General features: G+C 56.6%; 1 protein-coding gene across 1 annotated transcript; it reads left to right on the plus strand.

The window, feature by feature from the left end:
* The first annotated feature begins 5,346 nt into the window (after positions 1-5,346).
* PEX16 (peroxisomal biogenesis factor 16) lies at positions 5,347-18,571 on the plus strand. The gene is made up of 11 exons (XM_043973235.1): positions 5,347-5,547; positions 6,349-6,384; positions 6,627-6,703; positions 6,793-6,926; positions 7,058-7,158; positions 9,052-9,132; positions 9,256-9,408; positions 9,515-9,587; positions 11,162-11,281; positions 17,062-17,126; positions 17,426-18,571. The coding sequence occupies exons 1-11, from the start codon at positions 5,436-5,438 to the stop codon at positions 17,482-17,484; spliced, it is 1,011 nt and encodes a 336-aa protein (XP_043829170.1). The 5' UTR covers positions 5,347-5,435; the 3' UTR covers positions 17,485-18,571.

The raw sequence follows: 18,571 nt of genomic DNA on the forward strand, positions 1-18,571 counted from the left end.
TAGACCCTGCGGAGGGAGGGAGGGAAGCAGGCGCTAGCCCAGGGCTGGGGCTGTCCGATGCCGCCGCTGCGGCCGCCCCGTCGGGGCAGCCCTGGACTGTCCGCCCGCCCGGCCCTTCCGCGGGGCGCCCTCCCGCTCTCACCTGCGCCACTGGCTCCCTGTCCTGCCCGGTCCGGCCCGGCCCGCCCGGCCGCGCCAGAGATTCTTCCTGAAAGCTCCCGGCCGGTCCGGGCAGGATCCTGCCCCGCCTCCCGCCGTGCCCGCCCGCCCGCCCAGCCCAGCCACCTTGACTCAAGTTTCACCTCGGCTCCGCTCCGCTCCGCTCAGCCGGGAAGAGGGAGGGAGGGAAGGAGGGAGGGAAAGAGGGCCCAGCCAACTCCAGGCTTGAGGATCAGGAACTCCCCCCAACTCTAACTGGGAAAGGTGCGGGGAGCCTGAACGCGCCCCCCCACTCCACCCCCCAGGCAGAGGGACGGCCCAGCTGCGGAATGTAACTCCCTGCAAGGCCACCCAGGAAGCCACCCCCCTCCCCTTTACCTGGTTTCAACTCAACTCACTTCTTGGGGCTAAACTCTCCCCCTGTACCTCCAAACTGATCTCACAGCCCCCAGGCTTCAGGCTAAGCAGCTGGGGTCGGGGGCGGGGGACGGCGGTTGGGGAAAGGCAATCTCCCCCCTACTCTGGCTTGGAAGCACAAAAGATCCCGTCCCAGCTCTCGGGTTGCTTCCCAATCCCCCCCTCAAATAGGCAGGGGGCGGGGCCTCTCGGGGCCTACTGACCCCGGCCAAAGGGATCAAAGGAGACAGCCTCGGGAGGCAGAGAAATTACTGGACAGGAGCAGAGTTTGCATGTGAAAGGTGGGGGGGAGGAGGCCTTTGCCCAGAGTGGAATGTGGAATCCACTGAGCTGTGTCCCAATCCTGCCCTGGGGGGAGGGGACTTGGGAGTAGGGACACCTGTTCTGCTCGGAAACCTGGCCAGACCTGAGGAAAGAGGGGAGGAGGAGGAAGGGCAGGTGGGGTAGGGAGAAGTGGGCACCCTTCTTGCCCTGCTCAGGTCGTGGCTGTGACTTCAGAGGAAAGGGGGAGGTCCCTGGGAAATGGGGGGAGGGCAGCACACAGGGAGACCTGCCTTGGTCAGACTCAGGAGCCCCCAAATCTGAAAGGCCCCCTCCACCCAGTGTTCCCCACCCCATCCTCTCAGGGCTCCGGAGCCTCTTTAGAAAAACTCCTCTCCCCTCCTTTCTGAGAGGGCAGGGCTCGGGTCCTGGAGCTGGATCTAGATAACCCTAGGAGGTCATTAGGGCTGGGGTGCCCTTTGACAAAGTATAGCTGAAGGCTGAGAGTGAGATTATCCTGACAGAGCTGGGGGAGTGTGAGGGGCGTTCTCAGATTCCTGCTTTGACACGGCCAGCACTCAGGTCCTAATGGGCTCTCAAGGTCTCACCCTCTTAACGCTGCTGTTGCCCAGGGTGGTTAATCTACTCCATTCCAGTTTCCCTCAAGTGGAATATGGGACGAGTAACAGAACACAGAATATAAAAGCAGAAGGAACCTTAGCAGGTAGAACAGGGAATGTCAGAGCTGAGAGGGCCCTTTAGAACACAAAATATCTGAAATGGAAAGGATTTTGGATCAAAGAATGATAGAAAAGTATGTTGAAGTGAAAGCAATTTTAGAATACAAAAGATGAATTATTAGGATACATATATATGAATACATATATTCACAATACATGAATATTAAAATACAAAAGACCTTCTCTCTGAACAAGAACTGGAAGTAGGTTCTGGCCCTGGAGTCAAGGAGACCCGGGTTCAAATCCCACCATGGACACCCACTAACTGTGCCTTTCTCTCTGAACCTGTTTCTTCCTCAGAAAAGTGGTCTTAATAATACCTGCAGTACTTATCTTACAGGGGAGCTGTGAGGTCAGAGAAGATAATGTAATTAAACATGCGATGTAAACCTTAAAATACAGTATCAGTGTCAGTTATTTTTATTACAACAGAATGTCTAATCTGGAAGAGATTTTTTTAATATCATCTAGTTCTCCCCTCCCATCTTCATGGATGGGGAAACTGAGGCCCAGGGAAGCCATTAGGCAAAGGCTGGTTGGTGCCTGACAACTCTGTACCCCCGTGCCCTTTGACACTGTCTTCAGGTTGCCCTCCAGGGTACAAGGAGAGAACTGTGGAGGAATAGGGGAAGTGGGAGTGATGGGGCCAGAGAAGCTTTCCTTGCACCTGTGAAACATGCCCTTCCCCTGCCCCTGACCCTCCGCCCACCGGAAGGGGCTTCAAATGGGTTGGACCCAAGATTCCTTCAGCTTGTGGATCTCACAGTATGTAAATTTCCTCCATTAGCGCAGGTTGGCAACTCTGCCATAATTTACAGGTTCACAGTTGCCCGGGGCACTGAGAGTTCAAATCCCTAGGCCAGGGTCACCCAGGCTCCATGTTGCAGGTAGCACTTGAATCCAGGCCTTTCTGGTTAGTCTTCTATATCCACTCTTGGGAGGGACTGAAATTTGGGCAGTGGGTCGCCCAGCTTCGGTGGCTCCCTCCTTCCCAAAGCCCCAGAGCTCCCTGTTCTTGTGACCAGGGGACCTTCTACCCTATCCCTCTCTGTCTGTGCTCTCCAGCCCAGAGAGAGAGAGCTGTGTGGCCCTTTCACACTGACCTCACACGGCTCCCTGACCTAGCAGCATCCCTCCCCTTGTTCTCACCTGATGGAGAAACTGAGGCGAAGGGAGGGTGCTGGCCCGAGCCCTGGGAGAGGTAGACTCAGGGAAGGAGGTCAGTTTAAGGCCAGAGGCTTAAGGCCAACCTCCCTCCCTCCCCCCCCCCCTCCCCATTCTAGTCCTTGTAGGGGGCCCTGGTGCCAGCTTGGGGCAGGAGCCAAGGGGTAGTTGTGCCCAGGCAGGCACCCAGCCCAGCCCGTGGCTCTCCCAGGGCACACAGCTGCTCTTTGTCTCTGGGGCACTTATCTAGCCCGGGATCAGGAAGGGGAAGCCTAAAGCCCTGGCTCTTGCTGCCTGCCGACTTCCCTGGAAAGGCCTGAAGCTCTCCCCTCAGCGGCCCTCCACCTGAAAACCTCCCCTGGCTGGCCCAGCTCCCTCGGATCCCCTGGGGCTGGGCCCAGAGACTGAAGGCCCTTATATTCAAGTCCCTCTCCTATCAGGTGGCCTGAAGTCCTGGCTCACAAGCTAGGCTCCACCCTCTCCACCTCCTTGGCCAACAGGTCACACAATGGGCTGGCTTTTTATCAGAATGTAGACGGTGGAAGTGGCTTAGAATGACCTCTAAGATCCTCTTTTACTGGAAGGTTCTCTGGCTCTGAGTCTCAGGTTCTGCTCCAGCCCAGTGCCTGGTATACAGCAGGTACTTAATAAATGCTTGCTGAATTGAACCCTTGGGTTCAATGTCTGGCCCACAGCTGACCCTTTAATAAATGTTTGTAGTGTCTGATACACAATAGGTGCTTAACGTTTGCTGAATTCTCTGGCTCAGTGATTCTCAGATTCTGCCAAGTTAACCAGCATTTATTAAGCCCTTATTATGTGTGACACAGGGTCCTAAGTATAGTGCCTGATCCCCAAGGAGCAGACTGCAGAACAGGAGGTGACAGGTAAACAACAAAGGGAAGCCAAGATATATACAAACTGGACGGAAAGGCCCTTGAGGGCCAAAGGCATTAATGGTTGGCTCAGCTTTCTCCCCCGCCCTCTCCTCTGTCTGTCATTCTCTCTCTGTGTCTCTGTCTCTGTCTTTGTCTTTCTGTCTCTGAATCTCTCCTTCTCTCTCTCTCTCTCCCCCTTCCTTCTGTCATTCCACACTCACCCATATCTGCATGTGTTCTCTCCCCTCGGTTTTCTTCTCTTACTCCCCCTCCCCCCCTCAATTTGAGGGAAGCAGGAAAAGAATAATAAAGTCTCAAAATGTCCTAGCACTCTAGACTTCTCAGGGGCCTCTTTACCCATGACCTTGTTGGATGCCTGAACCCCTCTTAATCGGCCAAGGAGGGTACACGGGACCCTCTGGAGGGTGAGGAGAGACAGAGAGAGATCTGAGCCCCAGAACCTGAGGCATGCCCAGGTTAGCCCCTCGCTCCCAGGGCTAGCTCATTCCCTAAGCCTCGCCCAATCAGGGCTGGCTGGCACCTGCCTGGGGCGGTGGGGGAGCCCGGACTTTCTCTTTCTCTTCTTCCGGTCCTCCCTCCCTCCCCCTTCAAACCAGTCACGCTCCTGGAATCATCAAACTTTGGGGCTGCAGGAGCCTTGGGGATGGTCCAGTCCTATCCCCTCCCCGCTTTGTCAAACGAGGAAACTGAGTCCCGGAGAAAGGAGTGGCTTCTCCGCGGATGCACGAGCAGCAAGAGCGAGGTCCCAGAGCTGGAGAAGGGGACCAGATCTGAAGTCAGAGGGTACTGTCACTACTAGCAGGGTGGTCTTGGGCCAGTCAACAAATGGGCGAGTCCCATATGATGGGACCTTCCAGCTCTAACTGCAATGATTTCAACGTGAAGAGTCGGGATTTGAACCCACTGCTCCTGACTCCAAACCTAGAGTTCTTTCTACGACCCCCAACATGAAACTTTAAGTCGTCCCTGCCCCGCCCCCCCCAATTCCAAGCTCCCGTCTGGCCTCCAGTCCCCCTCCTCCAACCGTCCCAGCTCAGGACCCCTCCCCCAAAGACTGCAAAGGAGGGGGGGGGTGAGGAGGGGGCTCCGAGGGCTCAGTGGCGGCGGATTATCCGCCCCCGAGGGCGGCAGTGCCCTCCTGGGACTGCGGCTGCTGGGGCTGCCCGCTCGGACCCCGGCCGGGGTTCCGGGCGTCAGAGCCTGGGCTGGGGGCAGGACGCCTGGGGCCCTCTTCTGCCCCTCTCAGGCCCCGTGCCTCAGTTTCCCCAATAGCACACCTTCCCTCCGAGGGGAGAAGGGGAGGAGCCCCGGAGCAAGAAGCTCTCCAGAAGCTCGGCCGCCACTGGCCGGACCCCGTGGCGGTCCGGGCAGCCGCGCGGCGAAGCCCTTTAAATCCCCTGCTTCCACTCGACCCTTCGGCGCTCGATTGTCTTAGTCCACCTGCAGAAAGAGACGAGCTTCCTCCTCCCTTCTCTGGAAGCAACTGCACGGGCTGCCCCCTAGCCTCCCGGATCGACGCAGGCGCAGAGCCAACTCTGGCCAAAAGGCGGTGGAGCGCGGCCTCCTAGGATTCTGGTTGGACGGCCGTGGGGAGCATCGGGACCAATGAAATGGCGGGCTGGGGCGGGAGGGACCCGGCAGGCCGTTGCCAAGGACTACCTTAAGGGGCGGGACCTTGACTGGGCGGAAATGAGGCGGGACCAGGGCCGGAAGCAGGAAGTGGGCTGCGGGGCGCAGGACGCGGCGGCTGCTGGTCCCTGTTCTAGTCCCGGTCTCACTCCAGTCCCGAGGCGCGATGGAGAAGCTGCGCCTCCTGGGCCTGCGCTACCAGGAGTACGTGACCCGCCACCCGGCCGCCACAGCCCAGCTGGAGACGGCCGTGCGGGGCCTCAGTTACCTGCTGGCAGGTACCGCTCTGACCTCTGACCCCGGAGTGGGGTATGTGGCCTCGGGACCCCCGAGAGATGGAGACCCGCCCAGGCCGAAACAGAGACCCTCGAGACTGAGAGACCCCTGAGATTAAGAGATAGACCCCCGAGACTTAGAGGCAAAGATAATCCCCCAAGGTTAAGGGGCAAGAGACACCCCCTCAGACTGAGAGACAAAGACCCCCCCCATAGAGATAAGACCCCCGCCAACTGAGAGACGGACCTCTCAGACTAAAAGATGGAGACATCCCCAGACTGAGAGATAAGAGACCTTCCTCTCAAAACCTGAGAGACGAACCCTCCAGACTGGCAGAGATCCCTGAGACTGATAGAGACCAAGACAGACCCAGCCCCCAAGAGACCGGGACCCTCTCGAGAGTCTGACACCCCCAGATTGAGAGAGACTCTCAAGACTTAGAGACACACATTTCCCGAGATTAAGAGGCAAGAAACACCTCTCGGACTGAGACAAGAGACCTTCCCTCCTCCCCAGACTGAGAGACAGACCCCGCCCATAAACTGATGGCAGACACCCCCAGACTGAGAGACCCCCCCCCTCCAGAAACATTCAGAGACCTCTGAGACTAAGAGACCCCCCCACCAAGAGTGAGAGACAGACCCTCCAGAGACTCGGATCAAAACCAAAACCCCCTTCCCATCCACACTCCCCTCCACTGACTGCGCCGTTGGGGGGGACCCTGGGTCCTGGTGATCCCAGCCCCAGTGGAGGTGGGGGTGAGTGAGCTCCCCTCTGACCCTCCTCCCTCCTCTCTTTCTCAGGTCGATTCGCCGACTCCCACGAGCTGTCGGAGCTGGGTGTGTATGCCGGTGTAGACGGGGTGGGGGGGGGTTGCCCAGAAGAGGGGGGTGAGGGTCGGATGGGGTTGGGCGAGCCCCCCTGCCCGGGTCAGTTTGCCCTGTGGGGAGCAAGGCGGTGGAGGAACAGGTCGGTTTCCACACAGATGGGGGCGGGGGGCAGCCGGTGCTGTTTGTGCTCCAAGCTCTGGGGTGAAGGTGAGGGGAGAGTTTCCTCACTTGCTGCCTCTGGCGCTTCCCAGTGTACTCCGCCTCCAACCTGCTGGTGCTCCTGAATGACGGCATCCTGCGCAAGGAGCTTAGGCAGAGCCTGCCCGTGGTAAGGGGCCTGGGAGGGACCCTTGCAGGCGGGGGCGGGGAAGAAGACCCCCGGCCCTGGCCCTTCTCACGCCCCTCTCGCCCTTGCAGTCGCTGTCCCAGCAGAAGTTGCTGACATGGCTGAGTGTGCTCGAGTGCGTGGAAGTGTTCATGGAGATGGGGGCTGCCAAGGTGTGGGGGGAGATGGGCCGCTGGCTCATCATCGTCCTCATCCAGTTGGCTAAGTACGTTGGAGGGGGGGCTGGGGGGGGGGATGACCCAGGCCCCTCCCAGGTATCGGGAAGAGTGCCCAGACTCGGCCCTGTGTCCCCTTGGTGCTTCCCACCGCTCCCCACCAAGGTTTCTGTCCTCACAGGGCTGTGCTGCGCATCCTCCTGCTGCTCTGGTACAAGGCTGGCCTCCAGACCTCACCCCCCATCGTGCCACTTGATCGGGAAATGCAGCTTCACCCCCAAGGTCAGCCTCCAGTTTCTACCTGCCCTGTGCCCCTAAGCGCTGCCCTGGGGCAGTCAGCCGGCTTTGCTCATGGGGAAGTGAGGTGGGACGCTAAGGGCTTCGTTCTCCAGCCTCATCATGGACTCCTGGGGGCACCAGAATCTGAACTCACGGCAGCTGTGTGGTTTGGGGCAGAGGAGGCTTTTCTCTCTGAGATGGGTCTCAGACCCGGTCCATGGGGTTACCCAGGTGGCTACACTGTGTGCACACAGTGTGAAGCCTTGATCTTTGACCGGTAGTAAGCCCTGAGCCATGGGACAGCTGGGGCTGGGCCTTGCTTCAGCCCCACCCTCCTGATCTCTCAGGACCTCCAGTGCATTCCCAGCTTCTGCCCTGTAGTTGTGTTGTTGGAACTGTGGGCAGGCGAGCTTTACGTCTGTGTGATACTGTTAGTGATAGCGGTGGACAGCTTTCCTTTCCAACGTCTCCTCCTTCTGTCTCCTTTGCTCCTACGAGAGCCCTGGGAAGTGGGTGCTATTATCATTCCCATTTACCAGTTGAGGAAACTGAGGCAGAGGTGAAGGACCTTGCCTAGGTCACAGAGCTAGGTCAGATTTGAACTGGGGTCCTTCTGACTCCAACACTCATGCTGCCTCTTGGGGGAAGCCCAAGGTTGTATGTGGTGGACAGAGCTCGCAGGGGCAGTGGGTCACAGCCACCCATCTTGTGAACAGCTCGATGGATGCCCTTCCAGTTAGTTAGTGCAGGCAGTGGCATGAGAATGGGGCAGAGGGGGCCATCCATCCAGCTTGGAGCCCAGGCAGTGACACCTGTCAGGTGCCCCTCTCTCTGGGTGAGAAAACAGAAGCAAGGGCTGAGTGGGGCAGCTCCTCTCTTGCTGTGGTGGCCCATGTAGAGCAGCAGGGATACAGGGACCTGGAAACAAAAGCCAAGCTCTCTTTCCTGTGGCCTTCCTTCTCCTTACCATCCTCAGCTGCCACTGGGTGTCGGCAGAACAAAACCTGCCTCCCATCACCCTCCCCGCTCTGTTATCTGCTCTTCCCACAATTCTTGAGTACCAGCTCAGGTCTGAGTGTTTGGTGACTTCCCGGACCCAATCAGTTTCTTGAGACGACTCCCATCTTTTTCCTTCCTTGGAATTGTAGTTCCCAGGATGCCACCTGGGCAGTGTGCTTCCCCCAAACCTAGGCTGCCTGGCAGGGGTGCCGGCTTCCCTATCCTTCTCTGTGGATCTGTCAGACGGGGTCAATTCCCTCCTTCTCCAGGGGACTGCGCTGGTCTCCAGTGGGCACTCCCCCTTCACCTTTTCCAGTGCTCCTGGCGTCCTTGTCAAGAGCTGGGACCAGTCCTGATATGGTGGCAGAGCACACTTTGTTCTTTTCCGCTCTCCACACATTTGTTAAGGGTCTGCTCTGTTCCGGGGATACCAAGAAAGACAAAAGCAGTCTGCCCTTGAGCTTACCATCCATTGAGGGAGACAGCTTGGGAGTAACTAGGTATAGACCAGATCCATCCCAAGCCAGTGAAGGGAACCTGGATATAGAAGATGGCCTGCAGCCGGGCTGGGGCCTCCCACAGAAGGGGGCATTGGAGCTGAGGCTGGAAGGAGCCAGAGGGAGGAGGAAGAGCCCCCCAGCAGTGGGGGTGCAGTGGGAGGAGGCCGGGGGTCCCGTGTGAGGGCTCATCTGGATCCCAGAGCAGAGAGCAAGCTGGAGAAGTAGGAAGGCCTGAAGTGCCACAGAGAGTTTTATCATTGCTTGTGGAGGCAGCAGGGAGTCATGTGAATGTGGGACTGCTTTGGTCCTGTTAAAGGCCCGATGGCGGTGATGCCGCTGTGACTCCACCCTCTGGGACAGCAGCCACCCTGCTCCTTTGGCCTCTTTCCCTCCCTAGGTGGTGAGCACGGCATGGGCAGCCAGGACCGGCCCTACGTGGGGAAGCGGTCCAACCGGATGATGCGATCCCTGCAGAGCAGTAAGTGGGAGAGGGGCAGGGGGAGGGACATGTGGTCCAGGGGGCCCCGGCAACCCAGGTGCCCACTTCTCCCTACCCCGCCTGGAAGCCTTCCCTTCTTATGGGGGTGACTCTGCGTTCCAGCACCATCCTTGCACTCAAGGCACTGGGGAGCCCCCCAGCAGCAGGAGGGGTGGCCACACCACCGAGGGGAGGAGCTGGAAGCCGGCCCCACCCCACTGGGACTCCAGGAGACCATTGCTGAGTCTGTGTACATAACTCGACCCTTGCTGCACTGTATCTGCCAGAAGTCAGGCTGTGGGGAGGAAAGGCTGAGGGTGGAGGGGGAGCTGAGGAGGTGGGGCCACTCTGTTCAAGAAGACCTTGACCCTTTCACTGTCAGTGCTGAGTTTGGGCCTGTGGGGTCAGCGGTCGTGGAAGCCTTGGCTACTCTCTGCCATCTTGGACGTGACCAGGTAAGTGGATGTGGCTGGGACAGCAGCCTCCACATTCGTGGCATATTGGGTAGAAGTCGGGATGACCTGAGTTCAGATCTGGCCTCAGATACTTCCTCTGTCACCCCTGGCAAGTCTCCTCACCTCTGTTTGCCTCAGTTTCCTCATCTGGAAAATGGGGGTGATAGCGCCTGCTTCCCAGAGTTGTTGTGACGATAAAAGGGATGATCATTGTAAAGCACTTAGCATAGTGCCTGGCACCTAATGGGTACTATATAGATGCTTATTCTTTTCATGTCCCTCACTCTAAATGCTGATGTTATTGTGACCTCAAAAGCTGCACCTGCCCCGGAACCGTTTCTGCCACACTCTCCGTCGTGGCCTATATCTAGCCTATTAGCGAGTTGGAAATCAGTGACCTTTGAGGCAGCCTGCTCCATGCTGGGACATCTCAGGCTATTAGGAAGCCTGAATCTGCTTCTGCAGCTTCTCCGCATTGCTCTTCACTCAGCCCTCGGGGCCAGGCCAAACAGGAGGCCAGACCCCCCCATGAGGCCAAGGCCCTGTGGGGAGCAGGCCAAGGTGGCCGGGCAGCTGAGGCAGGAGCACCACTCTTGTCAGGAGAATCAGTGCAGGAAGTAGCACAGATGAGGGCATGTGTACAGGGTGGGGGCAGCAAAAGGGCACCTTGGGACTGAGAGGAAAAGACCCAAGTTCAGAATCCCGGCTCCATCGCTTCTTGTGTGTCCTGGAACAAGGCCTTTTAATAAACCCCTTGAGCCTGGAAGGTTCCTGGGAGCTCTAGATCTGTGAACAAGAGTCCTAGATCCTGGGTTCTAGTCCAGGCACTTAAGATGACTCCGTGTGACCACGGGCAAGTCTTCTAACCTCTGGTGAGCCTCAGTTTTTCCCCCCACAAAATCGAGCTAAGAATGAACGCATGAATGATTTCAGGGCTGCTGTGGATCCCAGGGTCGGTGCTTTATAAGCACAAGGAGACCTTTAGGTGATTCTGACCTGGCTTCCTTTTCCCTTGACCCCCCCACCCCCTTTCATTGGTGTCAGCAAATGCTTATTGAATGCCTTCTCTGAACCTGGCTCTGGGCTCAGCACTGGAGACACAGGAAAAGCAGCCCCTGCCCATCATGGAATGGGGACAGGGTGTGTGGGCGGGAGGGTACACGGGCAAGCGCAGTGAACGACACTGGGGACAAAGAGATTCAGGCAGAAGTTGGAGGGGCCGGGGCAGGGATTCAGCAGGGACTCATCAGTGCCTTCTGTGTGCCAGCCCCTGGGCTGTGGAAACAACAATGACAACGGTGTGTGTTGTCAGGGAGCTTGCGGCCTAGCAAGCGGTCAGTGTGGCCTCGCAAGTGGTCAGTGTGAGCTTCACAGGAGGCAGCTCCTGGGATGAGCTGTCAGACTGCCAGCTCTGAGAGGGGGCTGGTAAACAGTAGCAGCTCAATCAGTGCTTTGTTATTGATTGAAGGAAGAGGGTTTTGAGCGATGGAGATAAGCAGAGGTGTGTCTAAGGCTTAGGGGTGCCCCTCTGAGTGCAGGCCTGACCCTGCCTCCATGTTTCCTTCCATCCACAGCCTCAGTCTGCTGAGTGACAAAAAAGGGCTGACTCGGCGGGAGCGGCTGGAGCTGCGGCGTCGGACCATCCTGCTGCTCTACTACCTGCTGCGCTCCCCCTTCTACGACCGCTTCTCTGAGTAAGGGATTCCTAGGAGGCTAGCACAGCCCTGGGGTGGGGCGGGGGTGGGGGGAGCTGGGTGATCTAACTCACCCTGAGGGACCAGTGTACCCCCACAGAGAACTGAGCCACCAGCCTAGATTTGTGAAGGACTGATGTCCAGGAGGTGGAAGTCAGCCCAGGTGACACAGGAGGACACACAGGAAGGGTCAGGATGAACTGTGGCAGCCAAGGGGTTTGGGGTCTTAAGCCCTGTTGGAAAAGCAGAGGAGGGGGAGGACCACTGTGTGGACAATGCGCAGTAGCAGAGAAGAGCTGGCGGCCGAGGTCTCATTACACTTGCTTTCTCTGTCAAGGAAAATGACCTTCCGGTTGGAAAGGACAGGACAAAATTGGCCAGGTCGAGTCAGGGGCTGATACCAAACATCAATAAGGAAGTAAAAAGAACCTCCAGCCCCCAGCTCAGATGAACCACATCCTTCCCAGTGGGAGTTGTGGCCGCTGAGCCCTAGGCTGTGGTACTGAAAAATCCTGTAGAACCATCCAGGGGCTGCAGGCCCAAGGATGGACAACATTGATTTCCAAGGGAGAGAAGTGAGTCTGTGGGCTGGGGCTAGCGAGCTGCCTTTGACTTCCTGGCAAAATTTTAGAACCTTTCAGGGACTGGGAGGGATGCCAGTGTTGGCCAAGCTATGATTCAGGAGGGGCTCCTCCTGCAGTGGTGCTAACCTAGGACAGTGTCGCGAACAATGGTTCAGTTAGATTCATTTAGAACCAGACTCAGAGATGATGGTTAATGGTTCAGTGTTGCTTTCTGTCAGTGGTCCGGCTGTAAAGGCTTTGGTGGCATGGTTGCCAAAGCTGCCCATGGCTCAGAACTGGATCCGACAGTATTTCTGTAGGCTAGGACACTGAGAAAGCCTAAACACCAAGTCTCACACTTGGGCTCCCAGCATCGATCTCACAAAGACAAAGATAGCTTGTCTGAAAAAGATCTTGGGGCTTTAGTGGACCACAACTTCAGCATAATCCCTGGGCATCCCACAGCGTTCTGCAGTCTTGGGCCGTGCCCAGAGAAAGCTCACCTCCAGGCATCGGGGAGCAGCAGGTCCACTGTATTCCCACCCAGTAGGTCAGGTCGTATGGGGGTGTTGTTCAGTTCTGGGCCCCACAGTTTAAGAAGGATGCCGTGAGGAGGATCCAGAGGAGTGGCTGGTCTGGTGAAGAGCCATGAGTCCATGCGGAATGAGGATTCTGGCCACGTGCTCACTGTCGTCTTGTATCTGAAGGGCAGCTGTCACGGGGAGGGGGACCAGATGTTTGGCTTGTCCCTGGAGCATCGGTGGAGCTGTGCCAGAGTGCCCTGAGCTGCCTCGGAGGCCTGGGGGAAAATGGGCAGCTGCCTAGTGGGCTATGTTGTGGTGAGGATGTTGGCCAGGCTGGCCCCCGAGGGCCCTTCCAGCTGTGCCTCCTTTCTTCACTGGCTAGAGCCGGCAGAGGGTCCCCAGGCCGGGGTGTGTAGAGCACGCTGGCAAGGGAGCCGGGTCAGCAGCCCTGGGTGCCAAGAAGGCCCCACTTGGTCCTTCACTCTCAGTGTGACCCTGGGCATAGCGTGCTTGTTTGGCTATTCCTCAGCAGCAGACTGGGAGTGCCAGTAGTCTTCGTGTTCCCTCTGTCACCGTGCACATCTCAGGTTCCATGGAAGGGCTGCCGTTAACCACCATTGGTCACACTCTGGTGGGCGCCTCCCCCTAGCCCAGGAGGGCCTGCTGAACAGAAGGGCGTTTAGCCCAGGCCCGGGTCGTGCTTTCAATCACACAAGCTCTTCGTGATACTCTTGGGGAAGTATCAGTGCTTCCTCCCCCAGGGACCTTGTCTGTGCTTCACACATACCACTGGGTGTGTGTGGTATGTGTCCAGGCAGAGTGTAAACTTTTTTAGGCCACGGCACACGTGCAGCCCCGCCACCTAGCACAGTCCTTGACAAGCAGTAGGTACCTAAGAAATACTTGTTGTTTAATGATTATAGATATAAAAATCTACTAGTTCTTTCCCATTTTAGTCCAGGAAGCACCTGTAGATAGATAAATACAAAGTAGACACAGAGGGATTTGTCAGGTCGGGTGGAGAGCATGAATCATGCATAAGTGGCAGTCAGGAAGAGCCTTGGGTTGGAGGCAGCTCTGGAGCTGAGCCTGGGACAGAGCTGGGAATTCTGAAGGTGGAAATGAGGAGGAGGGCGGTTCAGGCAGGAGGGACTGCCTGGGCAAAGGTGTGGGGGTAGGAGATGCAACAAGTCAGAGCAATAGCCATTGGGCCAGTTGGGCTGGAGGAAAAGGAATGGGGAGATAGTTTGGGACGATGGGCCAGAACCAGATCACAGGAGAATTTAAATTGTATCCTAGAGGCAAGAGGGAGCCACTGCGTCTTCATGAGCAGCAACAACATGGTAAGATTTAGGCTTTAAGGAGATCAGTTGGCAGCTGAGTGGAAAATGTATTTGGGGGGTGGGGACAGAACAACAGGGAGGCTGTGGCCAGGGTGCAGGTGAGAGGTGAGGAAGGCATGAACGACAGGTGCAGAGAAAGGGATAACGAGGTGCTGGGAAGGTGGAGGTAAGAAGATTGTGCAGCTGAGGGCAGGTGGGGGTGAAGGAGAGGGAGGGTCAGAGAGGTTTTGGAGATGTAAAACCTGCATAACTTGACGAGCAGGAAGTCTGGGCAGAGAGGTGGGTGTTGGGGAAAAGATCAGGAATTCCATTTTGGGCCCATTGAGTTTGTGAGGCCAATGGGAGATAACAGGTGGGGATGTTCAGCAGACAGAGATGAGGGTCTGGAGCTCAGGAGAGAAACGGGAGGGGGGCAGGGGCAGAATGGACATTGTGTAGCTCTGGGTGTCTTCTGGGAGCTGACACGGTCACCAAATGAGAGAGTACAAAGAAAAGAGGGCCCAAGGCAGATCCCAGAGAAGTGCTCAAACATAGAGTCGGGTAGGATGATCCACAGAAGCAGAATGAGAAAGAGATCAGGGAGGAGAAGCAGAAAGAACCTGCCGAGTCCCTCATTTCACAGAGGCCACATCAGTAATAAACAGCAAGCACAACTAGATTTGAACTCAGATCCCCTAACTTCAAAGGCAGCGTTTGTTCTGCTGGACCATGCTGCCTTGCCATTGGTGGTCAGGAAGGATGAAGACTGAGAAGAGGTCGTTGGCAACTTGGGAAGAGCAGTTTGGGCTGAGCAGCACTGACAGAACCAAGCCTGCAAGAGGTTAAGGATGAGTGGGAAGTGGGCAAGTAGAGGCAATGAGCAGAGATGGCTTCTTCTGGCTTGGCTATGAAGGGGAGGAGAGAGAACAGAGCATGAACCGATGGCAGGATCGGATGCAGGTTCGGGGGGATCAGGGAGCTGTGGGCACATTAGAAGGCAGCAGGGGAGAAGCCAACAGATGGAAGATCAAAGCTCGGTCAGTGGGGAGATGATGGAAGGGACAGACCCCACCAGAGATGGCTGGGGAGGGGATTGCTGGGCCTTCTGTCCAAGGAGTAGCCTTGCTAAATCTGGAGGATCATGTCACCCGGTTGACCACAGAATGTCGGATTTTTGGCCACTGCCACGATGTTCAAAGACCATCTGCTAGTTCAAGGGGCTGCCATCTGCATCAGTGGAGGTTGTGCCCACACCAAAAATATCCAGGGCTCTTTGGAATACCATCCTAGATTATTATTAGCGATGCTTCAAAGTGTGGCCATTATCGTTCGGTGAGCACCCCCTAGAAAGCAGCAAATCAGAACTGACAGGCACGTCTTCCCAGGGGAGAAGAACCTAGCAGGTTGAGAGATGGAGTGAAGGACCTGGAGAAAGCGGGCAATGTCCAGAGAAAGGCGTTCACAACGGGGAGAGTCCTGCTTGGATCCGCTGAGGACCTGGGCACAGGGAACGTAGAGGAGGACTGTTACATGTAAGAGCAGAGGGCTCTGCCCTGCTTGGCTCTGGATGGCTGGCTGAGGAGCCACTGGCTGGAGGTGGCCAAGAAGCAAACGGAGCTTGACTTCAGGGAGAGGGGCCCAGAGTGGAGCTGGCTGCCCCCGCAACTTCTGGGCTTGCCCTCTTCGGAGCCTTTGAGGCAGAGGCTGGATGCCCGCTCAGGTGGTTATGGGGGTCGGGCCACGGAGGTCCTTCCCAGCTCTGAAATTCTGTGAGGCTGAGGTCAGCAGAGGTGCCGCTCCGGCTCATTGGCTGCTGTGGTTATAGTCGGTCAGCAAGCATTTCTTAAGCACCTACTGCGTGTTGAGCACTGTGCCATGACGGCTAAGAAAAGAGCTGGAGACCCTCAGTCTGGCCTGTGTCCCAGGGTCAGTAACACTGGCACTCCAGGGTGGCTCATGGGCTTCAGCATGGAGCTTGCCACACGGGCTAGCCTAAGCCTCAGTTCTTCCCCATGGCTCCCCAAGCCCAGCACTTTGTGCCCAAGATACAGTGAGGAGCACGTTCACTTGGAATGTCATCTCTGCCACTTGTATGACCCCGGGCTGCCTCTTTCAGCCTCAGTTTTATCTTCCATGCCATGAGGGGCTCAGGTGGATGGAAGGGCTTCCCTCTGGGGGTGCTTGCACGGGCTCTAGTCACCCTGTATCTTGTGTAGGTGGGATGCGAGAATCCAAACCTCGGGAGAATCCTGAATCCCAAATTTTCCTCAAAGGGCAGGAGTTGGAGTGGACCCCAGAACCGCATGGGCATGGGGAGAGGTATGGGAGCCAAAGCAGAGCGGCAGCAGGCAAGGGGACGGGAAGCCTTGGCCCAGAAGCTGCTGTCTTGTCCCACAGAATCTCGGGGTTGGCCGTTTAGTCCAGCTCAGGCAAACAAGCCTCCCAGTCCAACCTTCCAGGCATTTATCAATAGCCTGTTGTGCAAGGCACCTTGGGATACAGACAAAACAAACATCACCACCTACCTTCAAAGAGCTTATGTTCTGCTGGGGAGACACTGCATGTAAACAGGACTCTAGGGGGTGGCTAGGTGGCGCAGTGGATAAAGTACCGGTTCTGGATTCAGGAGTACCTGAGTTTAAATCTGGCCTCAGACACTTGACACTTACTAGCTGTGTGACCCTGGGCAAGTCACTTAACCCCCACTGCCCCGCAAAAAAACAAAAACAAAACAGGACTCTAGCTATACGTATATAGAAATCTCCATGTCTAACACACATGGATACATACCCACGTAAACAGAGGGAACAGGTAAGGGGATGGACGTGAGGTGATGTGAGGCGACAGCACCAACAGCCAAGGGAAGTCACAGGGAAGGCCTCCTGTGGGAAGAACACGAGGTTTCTAAGGGGCAGAGGTGAGGAGGGGGTGTCCTCTGGCCAGCAACGTCAAACTCGAGTGTCAAAGGGGCCCCCAATCTTGCTGAAGATGGGATGTTGTCTCTTAGTGTATTTTTTTATTATTTTGTTAAGTAGTTGCCTGGTTACTCTTGCCTGTGCAAAGACACTGATGTGGAAAAGCAAGTGCCAAGTTAGGGAACAACCACCAAGCCGGCCAGTGTGGCCAGCAAGCTCCCTCCATCCTTTGCTTTGGATTTCCATCGCTTTGAGGAAGGCAGTGCTGGTGGCACACCTGCTGATGGGCAGCAGAGTGGAGCCCTGGAGGGAGAGATGGTCCTGTTCTTACTATCCCCCCAACCCCTTGCTTCAGCAGACTGCTCTGTTCCCCAGAGACACTGAATCTTCAGACATAGGGGCGTCCTTGCTCCCCCAGTCCCCTTCAGCCTGTCCCCTCACTGTCTCTCCATCCAGGGACAGGATCCTCTTCCTGCTGCGGCTGCTGGCTGATTACATTCCCGGCGTAGGCTTGGTCATCCGTAAGTGTGGGGATAGACTGAGCAAAGCAGGGGCTGTGCACCCGGCCCAATGGCTCCCAGCAGCTGGGTGCACCCAATGGGATCAAGTCCTTTCAAGCTAAAGCTGAGAGTGGGGGCTCAACAAGGTGGGCCCAGTGGCTGGAGCGTCAGTGTGGTCACAGACCAGGCCCAGGGCTGGAGCCAGAATGGGCCTAGCTGCAGTGGGGTGGTCCCCGGGGGCAAGGGAAGGGGCCTAGAATAATGTCAGCACCTTCCAGGGCTGCCCCCCCCCACCTCATTCTTTCCCTCTCTTCTTTCAGGGCCACTGATGGACTACTTGCCTGCTTGGCAGAAAATTTATTTCTACAACTGGGGCTGACGGGAAATCGAGGGCTGCTGGGAGGGTGGGGGACAAGGGGGGCAGGATCTGCTGCAGGATCAGGCAGCCCATCCCTTCAGCCCCTCGGCTCCTCTGTCCTCTAATAAAACTGGCCCCCAGTGATGCTCCTAAGCGTGTCCCCTCTGTGCCCCCACATCGGAGGGAGCCCAGGGCCCCACAGAGACCCCAAACCCAGCTTTCTGGGGATCTGAAACCACTGGGGCTTCGTGATGAATGGCTGCCTGTTCTGCGGGCCCAGCTCCTGGGCCTGAGAGGTCACTCCTGCAGCCTGGGCCTGCCCTTCTTTGCTACAATGCCGCCTCTCTTGATGAACCTGGGAATGAAGCTCTGCCATGTGCAATCAACCTTGTTAAGTGAGAAGCTTCTAATCCCTGGGAAGAACTGTTCACCTTCAGCCTTGGGACCACCTACCTTTGGTCAGGGCTTCCTGTCAAAGGTAAACAGGGAGGACCTTGGGAGAGCTGGGATGTGATGAGAGGGGGTCCTTAGGCCTCCCGCGCCCCCCCCAGTCTTTAATCTTTCCTCCCCAACTCAAAAATAAGGTTTCACTTTCACAATGAACATGTTGACTGAAACTCTCGAGGGTGCCTGCTCGTTGTTATCAGTGGCTTGTATTTGCAGGGGACAAAACTGGGAAGAGTAGGAGCCTGTTTGCCAATCAGGATATCAAAGACTTGGCTGACTTCTAGGAAGATCACCTTTACTGGGGTTCAGTCTAAAGTCTGATCCTTGGATTCAAAGAACCAGTGGCACACAGAGGCCTATGTGGACAGCTGCTCACCTCAAAGGTCATTTATTAAGCGTTTGGGGTCATGAGCCCAGAGTGGGAAGAGATCTTAGACTCCATTAGGGAACGCTCCTTTATGTTACAGACGGGAGAACATAGTGGGAGGTCCAGCGACAAAAACAGCCCCTTCCATTCTCCTAGGGAAATGCAGCTTGTAGGGGAAAGTCCCCAGGCTGAGCCAACATTAAAGAGTGGCTGGCTCAGGTGCAGAGCATCGGGAGGCAGAGGGCGTTTTCCTGAAACACAGTTGGTGAAAGGTGGCATGGGAAATGAGGTTGG

Source organism: Dromiciops gliroides, chromosome 6, assembly GCF_019393635.1.
Source record: "Dromiciops gliroides isolate mDroGli1 chromosome 6, mDroGli1.pri, whole genome shotgun sequence".
NCBI lineage: Eukaryota > Metazoa > Chordata > Mammalia > Microbiotheria > Microbiotheriidae > Dromiciops > Dromiciops gliroides.